Source organism: Cloeon dipterum, chromosome 2 (genome assembly GCF_949628265.1).
Source record: "Cloeon dipterum chromosome 2, ieCloDipt1.1, whole genome shotgun sequence".
In the NCBI taxonomy this organism is placed as follows: Eukaryota; Metazoa; Arthropoda; class Insecta; order Ephemeroptera; family Baetidae; genus Cloeon; species Cloeon dipterum.
The window spans coordinates 34,015,140-34,039,815 of record NC_088787.1 but is presented as its reverse complement, the minus strand read 5'-3'; the positions used below and the strand labels follow the sequence as shown (position 1 = coordinate 34,039,815).

At 40.2% G+C, this 24,676-nt stretch overlaps 3 protein-coding genes across 3 annotated transcripts in view; all 3 read right to left on the bottom strand.

Moving 5' to 3' along the window:
• Positions 1–10,922, bottom strand: part of nAChRalpha2 (nicotinic acetylcholine receptor alpha2) — a 48,824-nt gene extending 37,902 nt beyond the window's left edge. The window contains exon 1 of the mRNA XM_065481331.1: positions 10,598–10,922. Coding sequence (XP_065337403.1) covers positions 10,598–10,795 — 198 coding nt within the window. The 5' untranslated portion in view covers positions 10,796–10,922. The remainder of the gene's footprint in view (positions 1–10,597) is intronic.
• mal (maroon-like) overlaps positions 1–12,815 on the bottom strand; it is a 216,676-nt gene extending 203,861 nt beyond the window's left edge. The window contains exon 1 of the mRNA XM_065481328.1: positions 12,812–12,815. The gene's annotated coding sequence lies outside the window, so the exon portion shown is untranslated. The remainder of the gene's footprint in view (positions 1–12,811) is intronic.
• Positions 12,816–16,778: 3,963 nt separating this feature from the next.
• Positions 16,779–21,938, bottom strand: LOC135937949 (little elongation complex subunit 2-like). Its single transcript, XM_065481325.1, has 15 exons — positions 21,813–21,938; positions 21,657–21,742; positions 21,220–21,346; positions 20,941–21,157; positions 20,675–20,878; positions 20,485–20,619; positions 20,307–20,429; positions 20,086–20,239; positions 19,860–20,018; positions 19,661–19,802; positions 18,848–19,073; positions 18,639–18,789; positions 18,287–18,521; positions 17,862–18,053; positions 16,779–17,785 (listed from the first exon to the last, which is right to left on the bottom strand). The coding sequence occupies exons 3-15, from the start codon at positions 21,306–21,308 to the stop codon at positions 17,476–17,478; spliced, it is 2,337 nt and encodes a 778-aa protein (XP_065337397.1). The 5' UTR covers positions 21,309–21,346; positions 21,657–21,742; positions 21,813–21,938; the 3' UTR covers positions 16,779–17,475.
• Between the last annotated feature and the right edge of the window lie 2,738 nt (positions 21,939–24,676).

Here is a 24,676-nt window from a genome sequence, read left to right as displayed (position 1 = left end):
TCTCTGGCTGCTCGGAGCAGTTCTCCTGCATGCTCTCGCTCGTATTTTTCTAGCGTTAAAAATTCAATCGAGCCAAGTGCGATTTTTGTTTTTGGGCCACGACCAACGGCGTCACAGCATCTAAAATTTTATACCGCGAGAAGAGAGTGAGTTAGAGAGAGGAAGGCAACTGTGCTGGAGACAAAAAACTTTTATTGCCCGTTGCCGGCGTTTTTATTTTTTTATACTTCGCAAAGGAGCCGCGGCGAATGCATGAATAAATGTAAAAAATAATGGCGGAGAGTGCATTCATAAAAATGCGGAAAATGGACCGGCGCCGCTGCAATTTGCCCGGCTAATTTTATAAATATGAAGTCTTGCGAAAGAAAGCAGGCGAAGTTAAAAAACAGCAGAGGAGTGTTTTATACCACCGACAGAGCGTGCCAAAAATTGTAAAAGTGGCCTTGTCGAATTCCGGTTCGACAACCAACGCGAGAGTGAGTAAATTTCTGGCACAGCTTTTTACTGAACAATATTAAATGATAAATATCGATTTGCATGAATTGCTCAAATTTAGGTCAGCTGAAGGAATGAAGGCGGAGATATATATGCGTTCTGTGATAAATGTATCTGTTCTATATACTCTCTCAACATAGAAATAATAATACAATTGCTTTTGATGACCATTGCAAAAAGGATGAGTTATTCGAGTTATTGAATAGGTTGAATGGATATCATAAACATTTATTGAATATTAAATTCGATTGAGTGCATTTTGGAATTCAATTTTTCCTGCTTGCCTGTAATATATAGAGAAATTGTGGTTGTGGAGTAATATTCTAGTGAGTTCTCATTTAACTGTTTAATTTTTATGATAGAATTAGAAATACGCTAGAAAAAAAATATTCCTGGAGAGTATAATAATTTTAAATGGAAGCGAAATTATTTTTGGCTGCTTTTTAATATTTTCCCCACGGTTGTAGCTGACCTTCTTTTGGCCTAATAATTTAAATTAGTTGATTTTAATCCTTCTGAGTTGACACATTAATAATTCAGCTTCCACGAAATTAGGAAATATTTCATATCAGACCAATTGTATAATTGTTTAATAATTTCTAAAATTTGAAATCGTTTATTCCCTATAGTCACTCAGCCGCACATGTGGTGAGTGAACAATTTTTTGTTGTTTCAGAGACAAGTTTTTTGATGAGACCTGGGATCCGTAAGTGCAAATCGAACCACAACACTGTTTAATTTGGTAGTTATTCTCGTTAGAAATATTTTTGAAGTTTATTAAACACTGCGCTGAAGTTCTAATTCAATGAATATAATTTTCCAATTTTTTTCACCCCAAAAAAATTATTACTGCTCTAACCTTTATCCATCCATTCCTTAGGAGCAGATTTAAATTTGCTCTTCGTTTAAAAATCTCAAATATTTATTTATATTGTATCCCGATGTTGATGGTTTTACACCTTGGTCAAAACCTCCTTCAATTTTATCCTTGACACATTGCTCGCAATTTTCAAGAAAAAAATGACTAAAAAAATCCTCTTTAGGTTTTTCTTCGTTCTATCTGAAGAAAAGGAATTATTTTGTCTATAAAATCTTTTGTGATCATAGACCTTGAGCGTCATTCCAGTCGAGTTCTCGTATATATTGGCGGCTGTTCCAATGAATTTTATGTCTTTCTCCTTCTGGAGATGAAGTCGAGATGACCGGCGAGGAATGAGCGGCACGCGTGCCAAAAGTGGCCGGGTCGGAATCCGGTTAGGCGGCGGCCACGTGAGTGAATTTACGCCGCGCACAAAATCACCGACGGGTGGCTGGCTTGAGTGAGACGGAGTGGAAGAGAAAAGGAAAGAAAGACAGGGCCGAGGGAAATCAAAGCGAGTGGATTACACTCGCGTCTAGATCTGCATCATCACTTGCATTATTAAAAAGAGCTCGGCGATGAAATTTGCTTCGACGCCGGCTCTCGAATCACGTGTGTGTGTGTGTGCTCGGCTTTTATTGCCTTATTAAAAATGCTGACACGCTCCACACGGGCCAACTTTAATCATGTTTGCATTGATTCGGCTCTGCTCACTGCTTTGCCGCATAATTGTTCGAGATTTCTCAACTTAAATTGGGGTTCTGTTGGTTCCCATCAGCCAATCCCAGCAACTGCAGCAGCGGCAGGTAGCCGGCACCATACATATTAAATAAGGTATTTTGTAATAAAATTGTAGAAGTTTTATTAAAAAAATATATCACACCATTTCTGTTCCCAAGGAATTTTTATAGGAAAAACACATTTCAGAAATTATGAGCCTTTTCCCTGATTGTTCCTACATTTTTTTTTCTTTTTATCTGGGTTAGACCCACGATCAGTCTTATTCTGTGCCCTCGTGGTGCCTTTCAGAAAAAGTTGGAAAAATTAAAATTATTCAAGGATGAATAATAATTAAAATTTGAACAAAATCATTCTCCACATATTTGTGTCGTCAAATACCTTTGAAATTCCTCAAGTGATCGCATAAAACCATAAAAAAGAGCTACACTCTAAAGAATTCAAGTGGATTTACAAGCTAAAAGAATTTCATTGTGGAAATGCAAAAAAATCCCCATTGATTAATTGGATTTCAATAACCGAACGAGGCCGCAAAGAATTCCTTCATCCCATGGAAACGAACCGTCAAAAGATTGGTTTATTCCAGGCTTGCTATAGTCTGCTCCCCAATGTAGCAAAAAAGCCCGGCCGGATTAATATCGGTAAAAAGCGATGGCTTAAACTGATTTCACGTGTCGCTGGAGCAAAAATGCTGCGATCGGCCTGGATCAACTTGACGCAGCCAGAGCACAAAAGCGCGGATTTATTTATCTACAACAGAGAGGAGCGCTTTACGAAATAAAAGCTAGCCGTTTCGTTGGCTCAACATGTGTGTTTAAATATTGACTGGCGGTGTCAAAGGACAATATTGACGCTGCGGCTCATCTCGCAGTCGGCCGTCCATCTGTCTGCCCCACATTGAAATCTGGCGTATGCATCTCGAGATACGAAAAAACAGTAGCGGACCAGCTGCGCAAATACACACGAGCCTGCACAAATCCTTTGTGGTTGCGAGTTGATCCCTCGCTCAGGACTCGGGAGACGGGATCAATGCAGGAATATACTTCAAACGCATCTCGTATGCAACAACTTCCACGGATCTAGGATGATACCATGGTATCGATGGTATTTGAATAAATAATTAAAAAAAATCGATTTCCCAATTTAAGATAATAAATGTAAAAAATGGTTGTTCCTAGATTTTGAGGAGTTTCTTAAAAGTTAATTTCTTGATATTTCTAGTTTCATATTTTCATAAATAACATAACTAAAGAAATGACTTTATTTAGAAAAATCGAGTTCAGGTTATCAGCAAATCTTTCAATTAATTTTTCTTTTAAAAGTATAATCATTGCATTTTCAAAGAGTTTCCCCAAAATTAAAGTTAACTCCAGTCTCCAGTGTTCCGTTAAATTTTTTACTAAATTTCAGTGGTTTGCAATTGAAGGAATTTAACATGTGTTGTTCAACTGCAGATATAATTACAGAATTATTGTAACATATAATTTAGTAATTTGCAAACGATTACTTTCCAGTAAAACCTATTCAATGATGGTAGATCATATTTTTTCAGCAACTTTAATTTTTGCATCAGTAAAAAGGCATTTTAGTTCGATCGATTGAAATTTAAGTGATACAAAAATGGCTAAAATAAAAATTAATTACGATATGAACTTCAATCACGATGGTTCAAGGGGAGCGCGTAAGTTGTTTGAAAAGAATTGGTCCGAAACGCTTAAAAACGGAAGACCCAAACGGAAGTTATCCAAAGCGGAAATTGTTTTAAAGGAATTCACCCGAAATCAATCAATCAATGGAATATTAACATCAATTCAACAGAGGAAATTAACAGTAAAAATTGTATTTTTACTAAATAGAGGTATAATCACATTAAATTTGGAACCATTTATTTTTAAAAAAGAATAAACTTTTTCGTAGGAAAATCTTGCAGAAAAAATGCACTGCTCAAAAGGCCAGCCTTGGTCGAGCTACAAACATAAACACTCAGCATGTGTGAATTTGGCAGAGAAAATGGACGAAATAGAGTGGTCGCCGCCTGCCTGCCTGCCTTCCGTGCTCATTTCCATTACAAAACTCTCCGGGGCGAAATTCACTTTTGGGCGCATTCGCAGCTGCGACCCGCCCGGTCGATAACTGATTCCTTTTGTCACTCTCTAGGCGGAAACGGCGAAGAAATTGCCCAGCTGCGATAATATTTCCACGGCACACGCAGCGAGCGAGGGCAGAAAAAAAAATAATCCAAAAAGGAGGTGCGAATTAGCTTTGATCGGGAGAGCGATCGCGATAAGGTCTGCCCCGAGTGTGCGGCCCTTCTGAAAAGTGGATCGTCCTTTCTTTTCGTCGTCTGTGGCGCGCGCGCCTCGAGTGCCAACCTGTTAATTTGCAGCGCCGATTATTGTCTCAAAAGCGACGAATCGGCCCACTCGAGTGTCACTCACTTTTCTCTGCGGTATGTGCCACGCCACGCAAAAAATGCGGAAGCGTGCATGCGCGACTCAAGAACTGCACGGCCTCCGCTGGGATTAAGATGCGCGGCAACGGACGAAGATGCTTATTGCCACTCTCGAGTAATCTACTAATGCACTCTACGCCGCAGTTTAACGCTGACTTGCGATCTGTCAGTTCTGTCACACTCCACACGCGGAAGTGGGGCTTTTATAAAAATCAATAAATCATCTTCCAACGTCTTTAAATTTTGTTTTGATTAGTTCCCATCCTTGGCTCCTGATCCCATATTAATCAATCTCTCAGAAATGAAATGGATAATATTAAAGATATGTGACTAGTTGTTGGTTATTTAGGTTATTTGAATGGATGATCAAAGGTAGAAATCTTTCAAAATTGTTTTAAATTATTTAAAAAAACTTTCCCTCTTACAGCGGGGACCAGATTTGTGCGACGCGCAGATATGGCGTCCGGTGGAGTATGGCGCGAAAAAACGGTCACGTAAAAATGTGTGAAAAGAACCAAGTTTTCGTCAATATTGTGACTTAATTTGCATTACTTGTATTAATTGTGTCTTTTGGATCGTAAAACAAACTCTTGACACTCGTACGGCAATCCAAAGAGAGCTTTTTGTTTCCCACATTCAGACGCCATCTTGGATCTGCCCAGTGGGAACCAATTTTATCGCACATCTGACCCCCGCTGCACTCTTAATATTTTTTTTATTAGAAGCAGAATTATTCCTGTAAAATGGCTACAAAATAAAAGGATGGATTCCTGGCTTCAGACTTATTGCAAAGGAAGGGACAGAAAGTGTTAAGGCTTTTAAAGATTTCGTCACTTGCTCCTTATTTTAATGTATTCTGCAAAATGAGAGTGGTCTTTAACTGTCTCAACATCTAGTCATTTAGATTTCTCTGCAGTTAGTTTTGTGGTAGTGGATTTCATTTGGCTGGTTCGATTTCATTGCTCGTGGAAACCACACGTCTTAGAAAAACGAATCGATGAACAGAAATTGCAACTGTTAAGAGCTGCACAATCGCAGGGGTGTGAAGGAGGCTATTTTCACACTACAGAACAGAGTGCAACAAACTGGCGCTGTGAGAGAAGAATTGCAGCGAGAAGAGGTTTTGCAGGGTGCAGCTCTTTGTCTTGTTCGCCCGATCGATTTTTTACCCGGACAAACAGCGTGCAAGTAAAAGAAAGAAATGTTTCCGTCTATGCATGCACTCATTTATCAGCGCGACGAGAGATGCAAATCTGCCGCTTGGCTGAGTGTCAAAGCGGCCCAGACTTTATTTCTTGACTGTACTCCTCCGTTGCGCGCACACGGACACGTTTACTACATCCACCCTCGGCGGTTGGAGAGGAGTGTGCTTAGGACGGCGATCAGCTCCAGTTAGTAGCTCTCGCGAGATTGCGGTCTTTATGACCGGCTGGAGGTCAAGAATGATAATGTACTGTGCGCGAGATTATTACTTAAATAAGGACCGCAGAGAGACTAGAGAGAGAATCGAGAATTGCTGCAGTTTTTTTTTGTTCAACAGCGAATGAGAAATGAGAGTGCATTCTGTTTGAAACAACGCTGTATTTTTTAGATTAAATTTAAGCCTTTTTGAGGAGGGGATACGAATTCCAGCATTCGTGGTTACATAATTATTTGAAGCTGATTCAGTAGTTGTAAACTGAGTAAGAACGTAATTTTTCTCATCTATTCCTTTCAAAATGAAGTCTTCTCAAAATACAAGGCAAAAAATGTCGGAAGTTTTTCATTTTGTATTTCCAGGAAAAAGTAGCAATTAGATTTTTGAGTAAGCCGCTGTATCAACTCACGTACGCTGGAAAAATACATAATTATGTAACAGTAAATTGCAGATATAAGTAATGGTAAAATGTAGCAAAACACGAAAAAGATTTTAGTGGTCAATTAATTTTAATTTTTCCAATGTTCCCGACTCTTTTGTTTACAAATAATATTTACGAAACAATCACACTTACGGATGGAAGAGCAACATAAACAATTTTAGAGAAATCTGACAATTATTTTATTTATCATCGAAGTTTTCTCATAAAGAATCCAACACTGTTGGATAGATCTCGACGAGAGGAATCGAAATCTGCCAAAAAAATATGGTCAAGTGTTGTAAAGTTGTAGCAAGTTCCGCTTTTGATTTATATTAATACTCAATCAAAAACTTTTAAAACTTATAATTGGATCTACTTTTTGCAGCAAATTTTTTTAATAATTACGATTTATTGTTGTCCTGCGTCAATCCACTTAAAGAGTTCTGAATTGGGTCCGAAATCAACAGCAAACTTTCAATGTTCTCTTCCAACCGAAAAAAGCTTTTAACAATGACAAAAATAATCAAAATCGCATCTCAATTTCACAGCGAGGATAATTCCTCTCTCACTCTCACTGTTAAATGCGTAAAAATCGGAAAATAATCGGAAGAAGCAGATTTCAGGCGCATTTTTCCTCGAGCGCCTGCGGTTATTTGCATGAGAAAAGAGAGAATGCGTAATATCGCGCGTGTGTGTATTTTAAACATTTCATTTCGCAGCGGCGGGCTGGCGCGTTCTCTCACTGTTCGAGCAAAAGCATTCTTTTGTTGCGAAAATTCAGCTTACGTCGGTTGGCTCGGGTAAATAAAACCGCCTTTTGTGCGCCGGCTGTTTTGCCTTTGAAGGAAAAGCTGCAGCCCGGCTTTTTTAGCCCGCGAAATGAGTGATGAGTTTATAAGAGCGAATGCGCGAATCGATTCCCGCCCGACTTGACTGCTCGCCGCATCTGGCCGATTTTTATCATCTCTCGCGGCACACACTCGTCCGAATCACTCGGCTCATTCAATTTGATCAAAAGCTTGCGCTCTCTTATATATAATCTTGTGCGCTCCAGCAAGTAATTGAAAGCAAATAATATATTATAAGATATTACTTTGATTGATTTCTACTTGTTGGGCTGAGCTTAATTATTCTTATTATTCTTGTTTATTCTGCCTTGTCATAAATACATAAAATAATAGGATATAAAATAACATAGCGGTTTTAGACAGAATTGGCGAACAGTGCTAGCAAAATAGAGCCAAAACGATCAATTACATGGTGCAATCTTAAGTATAATGGATGGATTGCGAATGGTGTTGCTATTTTAAACCAGGATATTTTTGCATTTTGTTTGCATATATTCTTTTAATTAAAAAATGGGACTTTTTCTATACAAATTTGATTTTTATATCTCACCTGTCAGACGGAACATAAATAAGTTGCTATCATAAACCCGTCGACATTTTGTAACATGCCACCCGACGAAGTCGAAAAAAATCGAGAATTGCCTGGAAATTTGGGGGAAAACTTTAGTCTCTGGCCCTTGAAGCACTTTGAAACTTCACTTTTAAAATTTTGTCATCCGCAACAACCGCCGACAAAATAGCTCGGCCACCGCCAAGCTTAAGCAATTAGCTAAAGCCGAGCAGTCAGCCGCCACTTCAAAATTGCCTCAAGAGATTCAGATTCAGATAGTTTTTTATTTTGTTTAAGTCGATATTTACAATGGTGACTTATTAAAATACGTCAAACATTTAAACAAACTACCGTTTTTTTCTGACGCGAAATAACTTGATTCGTGAAGTAATCAGTGCTTAAGCTTTTCATCGTAATATTTAAAATCAGAAACTATATAAGAGGTCTCTGCCACGTAATTTTGAGCTGGCGGCTGGCTCAACGGATAAGTCAAATTTTAGCCCGGCAGCTGAGCATTTTTACCGGCGGCTAGCGCGGCAAACAATATTTTAAAAGTGGAACATGATATTGCTAAACGGCCTAAAGAGCCGGAAGTTAATTTATTCCGGCACTTTTCAATTTTTTCCACCGTTGGATGCGGCAGGGCCAAATCAAAGTCACCAAAAATTAGCAAACTGGCGCCTGGCGCGGCAAAACGCGGCTGACTGACAATGAGTGAGACCTCTAAAAAAATCTACTTGATTATACCCGAGCCTACAAAACGCAAACCAGTGTACTTTGTAATAAAAAAAAATTAGTGGACTATAATGTGTCTCTATTGAAGTCAATTACACCAGCTGCGAATGAATGGGAATTTCAATAAAGCAGCTCGTAATAAGCAATGCATATGTACAAAGATGGAGCAAAGTCTTTCTCGGCGGTGGTTGTTTGGCTGGGTCTCACACAAATCCCATTTACAACTCGGGGCGCTGTTTGAAGCAAGCCAACATGCAGATAATGAATCACGACGAGACAAATATGTGTTACACATTACGTCGCCAGAAGGGCCGACCTGAGCTCCGCAGAATGGATCACATACGAGTATATGAATGTGCAAAGCCGGGCATAATACAGTAACACACCTGGCCCACATCCGTGCACGTGCCCCGCCGGCAATACCTTTCGTTTGAAGCACGGCCTCCGACGTGAATAATTAATCAAAGCAGCGCTGCAGACGAATTCGCCCGTTCGGTGGCGAAAACGTCGGCGAGGAGGGTGGAACAGCCGCTATTATGAACCGAGTGCAAAAATACAAGCACGCTTGAATAATACATTTAATGGCGGGCGTCGGATTAATTTATGCGTTCATTTGCCAGTCAAATTGTGCCGATTTGCATGCATACTCAGACTTTTTACTGAAGAAAATTTTGCTGCGTAGACTGATTTGCGATTGGAGATCTATATAGATTCAGGATTAATTTATTTGCTTTTTGTCGAGATCTAATATAATAGAAAGGAATCAAATGAACTGGAAATAATGTTCATTTGAGATGTTAACTTTAACCTGTGGAATTAAATGCGATCCTGCAGCGTCACTTAGAAAATAATGTCCTCCCATTTCCTATTCAAAATCTTAATAATTCTATAATGAAATACACAAACTTTAACCAAATAGGTCTCAAATAAAAGCAATTTTATTAAAAGTTTCACCTCCCACCCACACTTCTGAGAATGTATTTAAAAATAAATAAAATTAAATTAAAATAGTGTTTAATTCCAATAAAATACGCATTAATTGTATATTTGAATTCATAATTTTTCTTTGATGACAAAAAACTCAGTTATATGAGATGTCTGATCTTTAGTTGGTTTACAATTCAGCCTTTAACTCACAACTCACAAGCTTAGTTTTACTGATAGGCCTTAATTTTGAACCAGTTCTACATTCATAACAGCTATAGCTGTATAAAAACTTTAATTAGCAAAATTCTAATGATTTAATTATTCTGTGTGCATTTGAAAATGTGGGGAGGGTGTTATTTTACCCTATTTCAAAATTGCAGAATACTGTTTTGTTTTTCCTCTTGTCTTCCGTCCATGAGGCATTAATTTTCCTTTTCCTAATATCCTGAACATTTTTGAAGTTACAAGACTGTCTTAGAAAATTTCTTTTAGATCGTTAATAAAAATACAAAATTATTTTGGGCAGTGCCTCCTGTACGCTGCATTGAAGTTTGTAATTAAAATAATTTCCTACAGTTACAACCTATGTACTCTCCAACGAGATAATTTTAAAAATGAACTTCGCAATACCGTGATGCTAAAAATTGTAGATTTTTCAAGAATAATGGAAGTACATTTTTTTCAATTAATTTCAAGTCAGCGAATATGCCAATCTGTTAATGACATATGACGAGCAATTTTGATTCCTCTGAAGGTCTGAAGGCGACTACTTAACTGCTCCAACAACACCCCATGGAACCACCATCAATCACGTTTCAAATCATTTTTAAAATTGCAAAAGAGAAGTAAACAAATGTACGCGAGAATAATGATGTGATGAGTGGCAGCCTCTCGTTTCAAGCGGCAAGTCACAGTGCGCGAAAATAAATAAACAAAAAAGTGTGCCCGCTCAAGCACAAACAAACAAGAAAATCAATGCGCGCAAACGCGGCGGCCGCCGTATATACGTGCCGAACACAAAATATAACGACGAGACGAACGAACGGTCGGTGCGGGGGCCCCCTGCACGATTTGGAGGTGGGCCTCGAGGGCCTCGGGACGCCGTGGCGGGGCCCCGGCAGAGGGAGGAGGCCGGGCGGGGGCGGGGGAACTCACCAGGTCGATGAGCTGGCTGAGCCGGAGGCCGAGCTTGACGAGCACCGTGTCCGTGTTGTTGCTGACGGGCCGGATGAGGCGGTTGTAGTTGGACAGCAGGTCGTCGTACAGCCGCTTGGCGTCCGGGTTCGCGTGTCCCCGGGGGGCGAGCAGCCCCCACAGGCCGCACACCAGCAGCCCCCGCAGGCCGAGCTGCATGGCTGGCGCGCCCCGACAGTCAGATGTCTGTGTGTCTCAGCCCGATTCTCGGCTCGTTTCGCGTGCGACACACACACACTCTCTCACACAGGAGCTGGCTTGCCCGCCGCGCTGCTGCAGCAGCCGAGCCAGCGAACCGGAGCAGCCGGGCCAGCAGCCAGCCTCCTCTGCGCAGCCGCCCCCGGCCCACCCTCCCCGAACCCCGGCCCTCCGCCGGCCGCCTCCGCGCCCGCAAACGCAAACAGCGGCCCGTTTGCGCGCGCGGGCTCTTTTTTATTTATATTCCCGGCGCTCGCCTTTTTTCCGTCCCTGACGTTTTTGCGCCCAACCCTTGTCCCTAACTCTGCAGGGGGTGAAACGTGAGAGTGCGCTGACGGAGGACCACGAGATTGCTTTTGGAGAATAGATTATGCAGGGATAACATAGAGTTCTTAGTTAATTTGAAAAAAAAATTACTACGGTTCTAAAATTAAATAAAATCTATGCGATTTTTAAATTAAAAGAGGATTTCTACGGAATTGTGGACCTGAAGTGATTTTGTTTTCTTGATTTTGCATTGAAAATTAGTAGAAGTTCAATTTCTTGATTGAATTATATTATATCCTTTTATATTAGTTATTTATTCAAATGGATTTTGATTAATCTATCCAATGAAATCCAATTACTTAGATTTTTAGGAGAATATATGCGAAATTTGGTAAACATTTTGTTTTGTTACGAATTAATTAATAAATAATCGTCTTCCAAAATATCTTAAAATTTTATCGAATTGGATAAAAAATATTAAATAAAAAAAGGAATTTTGGAGTAGGCCAATTATAACTATTTTCGGGACCTAGAAAAATTGTCTCTCTAGTGTGTAAAATTGTAAACTAGCCACATAAAACTCATGTCAATTTTCTCTAACAATGGCCTTCATTGTTCTTTAATCACTGGTTTCAAATCCTCTCGTCATGTTGTGTACCTGAAATCTTCTACGAGCGAAATGAAATCTTAATTTTCAAAAGGCGGATAGCGCTGTCCATTAAACAAACACTAGGGAGCCGATTTACTCGAAAATTTACACAGCTATCAGAGTAAATGTTAGTCTTGCAACCCAATTAGAAAGAAATTTAAGCGCGTATGAAAAAGGTAAAAACGATTGGCAAAAATTTTAAAAACGCACGAGCAGGAAATTAATCAAATTAATTTAAATGTCATCTCTGATTTTTGTTGTAATTGTTTAAGTAGCTTTCCCAATGTCGGAAAAAGGTGGCAGTTTGGGATAGATTTTCACTCATTTATAATAGTTGCGGACCGTGGACACGCAACATGTGATATTATTTTCTTACTGTAATATTACCAAGGGGTGGAGGTTGAGCACCTCCAAAACCCTTCAATTATTTAGGTGAGGTCGAGATGAGTTAAACTGTGTGGAGGTTTTAAAATTATGATAGTTAGAACCCGAAATTTGGCACTGACAATATTATTTGCAAAAATCGACTTTTCATCTGATCCTAGATATCCTGCGCACTTACTGTTAAAGAATATTTGTATTGGTGCATGTTATGGGAATATCGTAAAAATTTGAAATATCGAGGGAAAGAGAGAAATCCTATTTCCGCTCTACTTCCGAATGCTTTTTTATTGCTCTCCGCTTTGCGAACGGCACGGGTGCTTGTTTACTTTTTGCCTTTGATACTGCCCGTTTCGTGGAGTGGTTATTGGATTTTTGTCCTAGCCGTCGCGATCTGCACTCGCGGACAATGAAGGTTTATTTTTGTGCATTAGCATGGAAATTGCTCTTGGGCAGTGAGCGCGCGTTTTCTTCAAGCTGTGCGCGATTGCCGACCCTAATGGAGAAAATACTTTTGAGGATAAGAAAAAGAACGATTCAAAGTAATGTGTTCCTCTGGCCGCGCACTAGTTCATTTATTTATTCTTTCTTTCGACTGGAATAACTTCTTTTAACTCAAAGCCAACGAGTTTGACCTTTGCAAGCCATTCGAAAGTGCGATGAAAAAAATCCTGCTGGTTCGAATCCCACCGGTCCGCGTTTATTTATTAAACCATAAAAGTAGAAAACGCAAATTGAAAAGTTTGCAGCGCTCCGCGCTGGGGACGCATAAAGTAGGGAGAAATAAAGAGTAGGTGCGGCCGACTGCAGTCAAAAAGTCTCAGTTGACCCGTAAAATTGCAAAATACCTGTCCACTGCGGTGAAGCCGGCTGGAAAAGCGGCGCTTCAATTCTTTGACGGGCGGCGCGGAAAAATGTACCGCGGCGTGCGTGGGGTAAAAAGGCTGTTGACCGTCCGTCTCGTCCAGCCGTTGCAATGCAGCTAGTAATTTTGTGCCGCAAAGCACATTTCAGAGTATACACGGACACGACAGCAGGCAGAGCGAGCAAGCGAGCGCGGTTATCACCGCTGCAAGCTGCCCTTTTTACGCCGATATTGTTGTTCGTCGCGAGCGAGCGCGCGTGTAGCGTGCACGCGACAAGGGTATTTTACATTGTTGCGCTGCTGTAGCATGTAGACATGTCATTTCGAGCACAAACAGCAATAAGAGAGAGACGGACTGGGTTTCATGCAATGATGCATTTCCAGAGAAGAGCAGAGAAGTTTTATTGTTTTGTCAGAGCTAATAGTTTGTTAGGAGAATAGCACAACTGAAGATGTTAGGTTTATATTGCTATTTTGAAATTTAAAATCTATTTAATTTTGGTTAACATAGCAAATACTTGTAATTCAATTTTGAATTTTAGTTAGGATGGACACGGACACAATTGACAGTTAAAGTGCGTTCCCCAATCCGGTCCTATTCACAAAATAATAATAATTTGACCATATTCGAAGTAACAAAATTCATTGGTCATAAAAAGACTTCAGAAAATCCTTGAATTGGAAATTATTTTTAGGCTGCCAAAACTCCCATGGTTTGATTGTAGAAAAAAATCCGAGGAAAAGAAAATAATCGACTTGCCAAGTTCTCACAAACCATATACTATCGAACAGTTAACCGCATGTTCTACAAATAATTAATCTACGTGCGCAACTCCTAACTTCCCCACTAGTCGAGAGGCAACCGAGGAGCTGGCGCGCCAACCTTTGATTAAATTACAGGTGGCGTGCGTAGTTTGATTCTGTCTAATTGCGTCTGTGCTGAAACGCGCCCGCAGGTAGATGCGTGTGTCGAGGAACCAGTCGGTTGCTGCGGTTGCCGCGAATCAAACGCGATCGAGTTGCGGGCAGGAATTCGCTTCGGGCGGCTACATCAAAGCCGAGAGGGCTGCTTACGTGTGCAGCCGGGTCGCGCGGGTTGCATAACCGGCCTCCGCGGCAGGGGCTCGCCCAGATTCAATTTATACACACGCACGCACATATACAGAGCGAGAGAGCGAGCGGCTGCGGTGGCGGATATTGAAGCAAGAGCAGGTCGGTCAGTGCGAGCCGCTCAAGGAAAAGGCGGCGCAATTTATCTTGCTCGACTGCTCGCGAAGGGGTTCTGCGGCGCCCGGGGAACGCGAGAGCCTACGCCTACAGCAATTCTTCTGTGCGTTTGATTTTTGCAGCCGCTTTTCCACTCGCCTAATTGGCCGGCCTACGTTCTCGTGTTTGCTCGAAAACTACCACGTGGCCAGCAAGCAACTTCCGGGACTGCACGCACTGTTAGAAAACGCGTCCATTTCTCGACAGCCTTGCCACAATATCAGTTGCTAAGATATGGAATTGGAATTTAACTGAAATTGCGGAAATTGTTGCGGAGTTTAGACTCTTAGGATTTAACTTTTCAGTTTTTAACTAAACCATTGAGATAACAACTATCACCGGGGAAAGGGGGAGGTTTTGATTTAACGGAGTACATGTCTTACATGAGCTAAGGAGGTCCGCAACAAAAGATTAAAATTAAATCGTCTTCACCAAAAGCATCGAATCTGAAATCGCAGTAAACGAAAATTGGAAATTTAAGATGGCGTTAAAATATACAATGTTGGAAGCTTATAGAACACACAAAAACTGTCCAAATTGACGCTTTTAAAGTTGGTTTATTGCTTAGTATAGTTTAACAAAAAATGCATTTAAAACTGAAAAAATACTTTAGTAAAGCAAATCTACAAATAAAATTCAAAAAATTTGGTTTCAAAGTATAAAATCCATTTAAATATAGCAGCAAAAAGGGTCATCAGGACCGGGATTCGAACCCGTGACTCCTTCGAAACGAAGGAACCGGCCGCTGGGTCGTTACCGCACAACCTTGCCTGGAATTGAAAATAGGGTGGAAAAAAATGTGTATATATCGTTCACTCCACAGCACAATGGAGCAAAGGCCTACACACTCTCCCCTTTTGGCCAGCGCGGGAGACCATTAATCACCTCTGCGCTCTGTCGTTTTGTACACAAATAAACAGAAAACTGCCTTTTTGAAAATAATGCGATCTCTTTACTCTCTTCTAAAGATAATTGCTTTCATTAAGAATATAATAAAGATAATACTGTGTTTTGAAAACTTTTTCCACCCTTTTCATTGACACTGGATGCGATAAATGGTCGACGAAGAAGCCAGCTATTTAAACAGGAAGGATTAATGAAAATGAGTTGTTTGGTTGTTTTTTATCACAAAAGAAAGTAAACCTGATGATAAATTTTTGGGTAGTGCCTTCCACACTACAGCAGGGAACAAACTAACAAGGTTTGACCGTGGCCCAAACTAAAATAAAAAAATAATTAAAATTAATGTAAAAAATTATTCTAGTAAAGAAAAAGTCGTAACCTTTTGTTAGTTTATAATATTTGAAATGGGCCATACACTTATAGCGACCAACTTGCGAAAACTCACGCCCAATACAGATAACAGACTCACAAGCCTCATTGGAAGAAGCCCAATCTAGGAAACTAACAATAAGTAGCGTCGCGGAAAGCGTTCACAATGGTCCCAAATCCGAAAAAACTCATAACTGCAAGTAAAAAATTGGCGAATATCAGTCTGCACTCTACCCCCAAGCATCGCTCGGATTTTTACTTTGCAACAAGCATTGACGGCTTGATTAGGACTAGTAAAGTAAAATCCAATTTATTTTCAAATTTTGGCTTTAGTTGGAAACATTGATAATTTTATTTCTTCCTGATAACAGTAAAAAAGTTAAATTGGTGGTGTTAGTATGAACGAAGGAAAATATCTTACAGTACAACCTAAATGGACAGAAATCCTTTCCCATCCAGACAGAATATCGAGCACTATATCCTTTCGCTCCATTTTCAGGCCATTCTTCTTGGCCTGTATAAAAAGTGGCTGCAGACACAACGGGCAATAACAATATAACGTGTCAGGAGGGTGCACACACACGAGTGCGCGCATGGGAATGAAGACAAACGACCAGGAGGAGCATTACGCCGCGCAGGGGATGAAAAAGAGAGCATCATTCGGTGCACGCGATATTGCATTGGGCAGGGCAGGTGCGAATTGCCGGAGCGACAGGCGGCCATAAATCTGGCTGGCGGGGGGAGCAACACAAAAATCTGCATGTCGCCGCCACGGGACGAGACAGACTGCTCAATTTGTCAGCGACTGCAAGCTGGCCCGGTGAAAGCAGCCGCTATCTTGATTTCTCAAGGGCCAACCGCTCCCTTTCCTTTCTTCGGTCGCGCGCCCGCCTCGCCACGCCACGCCGGCAGGTGAGAAAAATGAACGTGATCTAAACAGCTTTGCAGCCCGCCAGCAGAAAAATGCATCCCGGCCTAGAAAGGCACTTGGCTGCCAAAGCTTTGGCTGAACAATCCCCCTCTCTTCGGAAAAAAATTCAAACATGTCTAATTGTAAGCTGATGTAAGCATAAGAGGACAAGGTTGGAGTGCAACAATCAACGATATAGCCCCAACCTCCGTTGGTGACACTGACAGGGTCTTTTCTCTTTTCACAGCTCCTAACCCGCTCCTAGCTCTACTCTACTTCTGAGTAAATGTAAATAAAAATATTGAATGAGCAATCATAGTGAACCAGAGTGAAATAGTGTGAACAAACGAGTTTATTTTTGTTCAGAATGGCCAAACTTGACACAAAGAAATATTTTAAACTGGACGTTTTGAAAAGTTACTTCATCCGTCTTCCATTCATTCATAGCCTCTTTTCGCACACTCCTCAATTCTCAATCAATTACATTCCTAGGTTATTATACCGAGAAGTGTAAAGAGTGGTCAAAGATAGTAATTTCACACAAATTCTCGTTTTTGTCAACTCGCAGTTACAGGAAAAACGATATTATAAAAAATATAACTACTTTGTGATTTTTGAGAATAAAATGGGGTTCATGCACAAATTCTCTATTTATTTCAGATTAAAATAATGTGGTTAAGTTTTAAACCTTTGTTTGTAGCCGCCCCCTCCCCTAGTATATAATAATATGGTTTTGATTAAGTTAGTACCGTCCATGAGGACTCTAATATAGTGACTGAGCAGCAGGCAGCAAAACTTATAACATATTAGAAGCTTTTACTGACCCCTCCCTCATTTCAAATATTAAATCACATATATTTAACAAATAAATACTATATTTACCATGCAGACACTATGAACCAGGTGACAGTAAAATTCAATTGCATCTTATTAGCCATAATAATTAGGTTGAATTGTCCAAACTCAAACTGAACTAATCCTAATCATAGTTAATTTCGTCACGATGAATGAAACAATTGCAAAAATTGTACTTAGGCAATGAAGGAAGGCGCGACACTGCTCCCCGCCTTGGTGGAACAGAGCGCAGACATGGGAGACTGCACCTGCATTTCCATGATGATGCGCATGATGTCTGGGTCCTCCCTGTTGGGCATCAAGAACGTTCCCTGCTTCTCGCTTTTGTCCTCGACCAATTCCTCCTCAAGCTGCTTGGCGATGCTTCTTGTTTCCGTATCGGCCATCCACTCAACCAGACTCTCACTGTCGCTTACATCAAGATCGGCGTCTTGATCAGGTTCTACCTCCATATCAGCCAGAGTTGGAACAGTTTGGTAACTGGTTCTAGAAATGAGCATCCAAAAGATTAAAAAGAGGTTCAAGAAAGGGAGAGGGAGAGAGAAGGCAATAAAAAAATTACCCAGGAAGAGATTCAGCTGGTGGGGTTTTGGCCACCTCGCATTTTGGAAGAAATGTGGCCGGGATCCTTTCATTCCTGGTGTGATATGGAGTGGCCACTAAAGGATCAATCAGTGAGTATGGCACGTGGCTCATCGGCCCAATCAGGTGGTTTGCTCTTCGGAAGTGCAGGTGCAAGTTGAAGTAACTGCCACTGGACAAGAAAATATTTCGTTTAAAACAAAGGTGTTTCGAGTTTCAGGAGTTTGGCTTAAAGTACAGGCAGAGATTTCTTTAGAACCTAAATTTAAGACGATTTACACTCATTAAATGCTTAAAAACAGAGGATTTTTTGCTTATTCAACCCATTAATAATTACTCTCTTTGAAGACATAAAAAAATTGAAACCAAACCGAGAATTTTGAATATTCATTGACTTCCACTCACCCACGGAGGTTAGTCCCCGAGGTGTCATGTTCCAGCAAGCGCGCCAAGCCCTCAATCGGAATCAACTGCAACAGGTAGCTGCCAGGCTCAAGTTTGGACAGCTTGCTGAAGGTGTGGTGCAGCGAAGCGGCTCTGCCCTCGATACTCATGCCTCGCACGCGGCACTCCTGCTGCACAGCCTTCATCGACTTCTTCTCCACCTGGATCACCTTCAGCGTTTTGGCATCAACACGCACTAAAATTATTAAGAATATTACACTCTTTCAAAATCAGTGATTCTTCCTTGTCAAATTTTATCGTAATAAGACAACAATAAATTATAAGAGGTTTTGAAAATTAAGATAAAACTAACCTCTGGCGAGTGCGGCTCCTTTTCTCAGCTTCAAAGCCATCCACTCTCTTGAAATTTCGCTGATGGTGGTGCACTGCGCGCCATACTCAGGCTGATGCTCCAGCTTCACAGACAAATGCAAGAAGCTAGGCTTGTCCCTGCCATTCTTCATCTAAATCACAGTATTTTAATGAGGGAGTGCATTTTATTTACACAATTTCAAAACTGACCTCGTACGCGTGGTAACTAGACCTGACAACCAGGTTGATTTTCCGGCCTTCTCCGTCACTAGAGCACAGACTGTACAATCCATAGGTGACGTTTTGGTTTGGAGGTGGCGGCAGGGGGAAGCACTCACTCTCGCTGTCCTCATCCTGCATTTCAACGTCGTCGCATATTGTATTGTCATTTGACGCTGCAACATTGCTCCTTCCGCCATCATTTGAGTCATCAAATCTGCAAATAAAGTAGAGTCAAGAATAATTTATTTATTTTTCCCTTTTTTAGAACAGTTCTCAAAGTGACATGGCTACTAGTATAATTATCAAAGATCAAATATAACTCATTAATGGCATTTTGTAAAATGGTAAATTTCACCAGAAAATTAATGGCAAAATACTTTCAACCCAATATAAGAGCTAAAGTGGGTTATAGGTAAAACCTAGCTAAAATTTCTGCAGAGAGAAAACATATGCTGTTGCACCGCGGTAAAAAAAAATACATGAACTGGAATTTAATTGAAGCCAAGGCTAAATTTAGTTTATAGGACACAAAATGAGAGAAAAAAGTTATTAGCATAGCAGCGTCAAGCAGGCGCTAAAGTCTACTGGTTTTGATTAGTATATTAATATAATTTGTACACCCCTTAGCACAGGAGACACCGACATAACCGTGATTGTGGTTCAACACAGATGAAAAATACCTTAATTGGAAAATATATCACCTCAAGAGAATATTAAAATTAAAAAAGCTTAAACAAACTTTTAGAAGGTAGAAAACAAAAAGCACGCTTTCAAAGCATAAATAAAATTTAACCGTCTTACCTGTAAACATTGACGTCCCAAGATGCAAACAGCTCTCTGACAGCTCTTCTGCAAGCCCAGATTTTCTTATCGTACAAAGTCATTTCTAGTGGAGGCAGCGCCTTGTCCAGGAAAACAACCTTTTTTGTTGTACCATCAGTCTCTACATTTCAAATAAGAGCCATTATGCAACATTAAAGAAAGGGAATATCACGCCTACGCTGCATTAGCTTGACCATCACTGGTATGTCTCTGCGGGTGGCTGAATTATGCAAAGAGTATGGGTGCACATCAGTGAGCAGCTCCATGACGCTCGAACACGTCACAATTTCTGCTTCGGTCTCCGCAGCAAAATGCAACGCGTTTGGATCACAACTCACTGAAACAGGATTGTTAAACAACAAATATAATAAATATTCTCTTATAAGAATAAACTTATAGTTAACCTGGAGTTTTGTAAACGCAAGGCCCATTTTGTTCCTTTGACCTGTGCCCAAGCTGGTCATTGGAAGGCAACAAGAACTCCAAATTGCGGCCAAATTCCTCCAATGACGCTCCATGGTAGAAATTGCTTGACATGTCAGTGTATGGTACTTGCCCCTGTTCAGAAAAAATGATCAAATATAATACACACAGAATTAATATATAGAATTTTCCTGGAAATTACCAGGGCCAAAAGCAGCATTTCAGGCTGCAGCACTATTTCCTTCTTGAAAGGCACGTCAAAGTCAATGGCTGAGTGAAGGTGATACAGGGCATCATAATCAGCTGGAACACTATGTTGCCGGTGCTGATGTACATTTATTGTAAAAATATAAATTATATTTTAAATAAATATCGCTTACAAACAGGGCTCGTTCAATGTAGGTGATCAATCCTGGCAAAACAGCTTCGTAATCAATGGTCTTTACATACTTTGCCTGTCGCAAACAGAATGACACATAGTCCCTCTGCTCCTTCTGCACAACACGATGGAGTACCTGTATTTTATAAGTATTAACATCACACAGTGAAACAGACTGGGGCTCTCTAAACCTTAAAGAGTTTGTTCTTTTCCTCATCATGCTCTTTCGTCTTGCCAAGCTTGGCCTTCAGTCTGATGTACATTTTCTGTTTGCCAGTCGACATCATGGACACTCGCGGCATCTCCCGAAGGTGCAGCTCATGCCTCTCTTCATCTCGGCTGTCCAGTGGGCTATTCAAATGCTGTTTCAGAGGCGATTCATACGAGAATCGGTCCTGTGAAAATACAAGCGTTTACATCAACCTGTGCAGGACATGGAATTCGTCATCCAAACAACCCTTTCTGTCTGAAGATCCTTGTAAAACTGCTTGTATTTGAAGGCGCTGTAACGGTGATCCTCGCCCAACAGCCTCCTGCCTTTCCGTTTGCTGCCACTTTGGTCCTCAGTGAAAATCGAATGGGGCAGAATTAACTCACTCTGGTCGGGAAATGAATCATCCGCAGCCAGTGCAGACACGAGTAATGGATCCGTGCTCAGCTGCTTCAATCGCTCTCTGGATGCAAAAAAGGGTTGATTAGAAATAATGCAATTCACCGGAACAATGTAAGCACAAACTTGTTGGCGAAGTCACCAAAGATGATCTTGTCCATTTCGTCCCAGGTGTCCGCATGGCCGTCAGGAAAGGACAGCCTTCCCCCGTTCATTTTAGAGAAGTCCGCCGCGGATGCATGAATAATTTAATCTGGATGTCAAAAGTGATGCAGATATAATTATTTAATTCATATACATACTCGTAAATGTAAATTCACATTCAAATGAGCTTGTGGTACATATGTATGGATTGAATTTAGGTCAATTAAAATTTCCTATTGTATGTCAAGAGTATCTAGTATTTATGTACATAATAAATAATAATACACGTTTTCTGCTACGAATTCATCAGAAAACTAGTTTGTTACATAATTACCATAATTACATCATACATAATGATGAACGCATACCGATGTAATGTATAATAAAATTAATATCTACATGCCTACATACATACTTACGTAAAAAGGAAGACCTAGAATTCCAACTATTCCAAGATTAGAGTGTCCAGAGTTTAATTTTCTCCTTCAGTCAGTGATCAGCGAGTCTGTCAATGTGAATTTTGTGCATGCAAATCAATCCAAATGCAAACATGCGTTTGTTTTCTTTTAACTTACATTCTCCCAGTTCACAATCAGTTCCGTTGTTGCTCACTCGCAATCGTGCCTCTGCCTCCTCCAATGATCCAATTATTATTATTTATTTAGCTGTCAGAATAGTCAGAATCGGAACTCGCGGAACTCATTTCTTAATTAAATTTACTGGTGCGAGCGCTCGCTATATGGTATGATTGGTATGTAACAACTTTAACTGTAAAAACCGTAAAAACTATGGTACTGTTACTGTATAACAGGGATGACGATGACCCAAAATTCCAAATTGTGGCGACTGGACTGATTGTTGCCAGATGTGATGTTACTGCGGGGCCCTCGGCTCTCTAGCTTTGCTTTTCATCGCAGTGATGATCGCCACGAGACGACGGACGACGTCAAAGTTGAGGAGCACCAGATCAGGCATCAGGCCTAGATTAGGCAGGGCAGTTTAGCTTTATGTATATATTACTATATGATATTATATACAAATTCATTTTTACTATATATATTACTATATGTAATGTATTTTTCAGTAACAATTTTATTATAGTTATTCAGTTTTCAGTGTTGTTTGTGTCCCACCCACCCATCCTGGCCCGTCCAGTTCACGCATTTTTAATAAAATTAAAAGTAAAGCTTTCCAGAAATTTTGTGATATTATACAAAAATCCTTTTTACTTGTTATAAGTTACTAATTGAACTTTCTCAATCTGGAAAAATCCAGACAAACTTCTTTGAGTGGACTAGAAATAGATAATAGCGCAATAGTCATGCTCTCAACCTCAAATTCTCTGGCTCACGGTCCTTATTCGATTGAAATTCATTTTTTTATCCTTATTACTATTTGCTTTTGATTTATTTCCAAATAATTCTTGTCCATAGATAAAAATATAATAATATGTTCAAAATGCAGAATTTTATAATAGATGCATAAATTAGTTCATAATATCTCATGTTAAAAATTATGTATCAGTAAAATTAACTATACATACATTGTATTTCTTGCTCATACTAAAAGACATGAGCGTCTAATTTTAGCTGAAATATTTATATGGTCCTGATACTAAAAGCAGTATCAATAAGTCCACGTTACGCTACAATTTTTAATTACAAAAAATTTTGATTTTTCCTGATTTTCAAGTTTTGCCAGTTTTTGCAGTCGCAGTAAATGATCCGTGTGTAAAAAGCAGATCATTAAATTTCATTTTGGGTCAGAGGGTGAGCGAACTCAAATTCACATATGTTCCCAGCACCTGAACTAGCAATTATAAACTGGACATTTTGGCCACCACTAGTTGTAAGCTGGAAATCAACGCATCCAAGTTTGCTGTAAGCGATGCTTTTGATAAACTTTCGTGTCTTTTTATCAGTCACAGTGATGTAGTACGTAATTTCAGCCTCCAACAGAAAAGGTTCCGGCAGCCTAATCATATTGTCTTTTGGCACTTGATCAAAACTCTTGGTCAACTCAACTGATGTAGACAAATCCGTAGAAGGTTTTGTTTCCCGCTTAATCTTAACATGCACCTCTTTAGCACTAGTGCTGGACAGCCAAACTGAAAGCAGATACAGATTGGCACTGACTTGTATGTGTTGGCTCCTTGTCCCTGTCATATTTGGGATGGTTTTGCTATGGAGACACACTTTCTTAGTGCTGGTTGGATCAAATCTGCCTCTATGTCCAGAGCGAACGTCAAGCTCTGACAAGTTACTGCTGGGCTCATGGTGGGTTTTACCGATACCTGACGATGTACAATATTCTAACAAATCATTTTTTACACTTTTAGTTAAGAAATCCACTTCTTGTTCTTTTGGGAGCGAACAAAAATCTGCTTCGCTGAAGGCTTTGAACCTGATCTTTTGGAGCAGTTTCTTGAAATCGTTTACCACCTTGCCAGCCTCTTGTCGGGCATTTCTCCAATTCACGATGGCGTCATACAAGTCCTTCTCACTGAACAAGTTGATGGAATCTCGTCGTAGTAAGGCTTCGATTGTATCTTCGTGCACCATATGTGCTTTACCATTCCGAGATTTTAGCATTGTCAGCACCGCGCCACCCTTGTCGCAGATCACCTACAGAAATTGAATTCGGCTTAATATCACGTAGCAAAATCACAGCGATTAAACGGAAATATTAAGGCACCAAAATTTATAGAGCTACTAATACAATTATCGCACCGGTCTGCTGTTACAAACGCGTCATTGGAACTAACATTTGAGTTAAAAAAGTCGATAATATTCGCGCGAAATATAAATGACTAAAATCATAGATTCTTAAATATCAAATGTTCCAATTCAACGCACAACCTCAATTGATTTATCAATATATACCTTCATAATTTTTTCTGCCTCCTTTAGTAAGGAACGCTCTGTGAAATAATGGTGCAATTCCAGCAAATGATAAGGGGTCAAGAAGCAAGTGAAGCACACCGCGACCACAGCTTTCTTTAAATATTTGATCTCCCAGTCACAAGCGAATTTCAAAACGTTTTTCGTCAAAGCGAAATTTTTCTCCAGCGATTTCGTTTCGCAGCCATACACAAATCTGGAATAATTATTATTTTCGCAAACTGGACGAAAACTCTGTTAGTTTACCATCATACCTCATGGCTGCCTCAAATGTTGCGTAGGTGACACCATCGAGTAAAACTGCAGGCTCCTGCTGAGATTTATTATCATTCCAGTATCCTATCAATTTTTGACTCGCAGCAGCTATTATCACGCGGTGACATCGGGAAATCTTCTGAGAATTAATGAGTTAATTAGATTATTTTGTGGGTTTAGCCACTCTTGATTGTTTTACTTTGACAAGCTTGAAACTGCAATCGCAGTACTTTTGACTCTCGTACAATTTCAGCTTTTGCTCGTTCAAGGCGGAGAGATGCGCG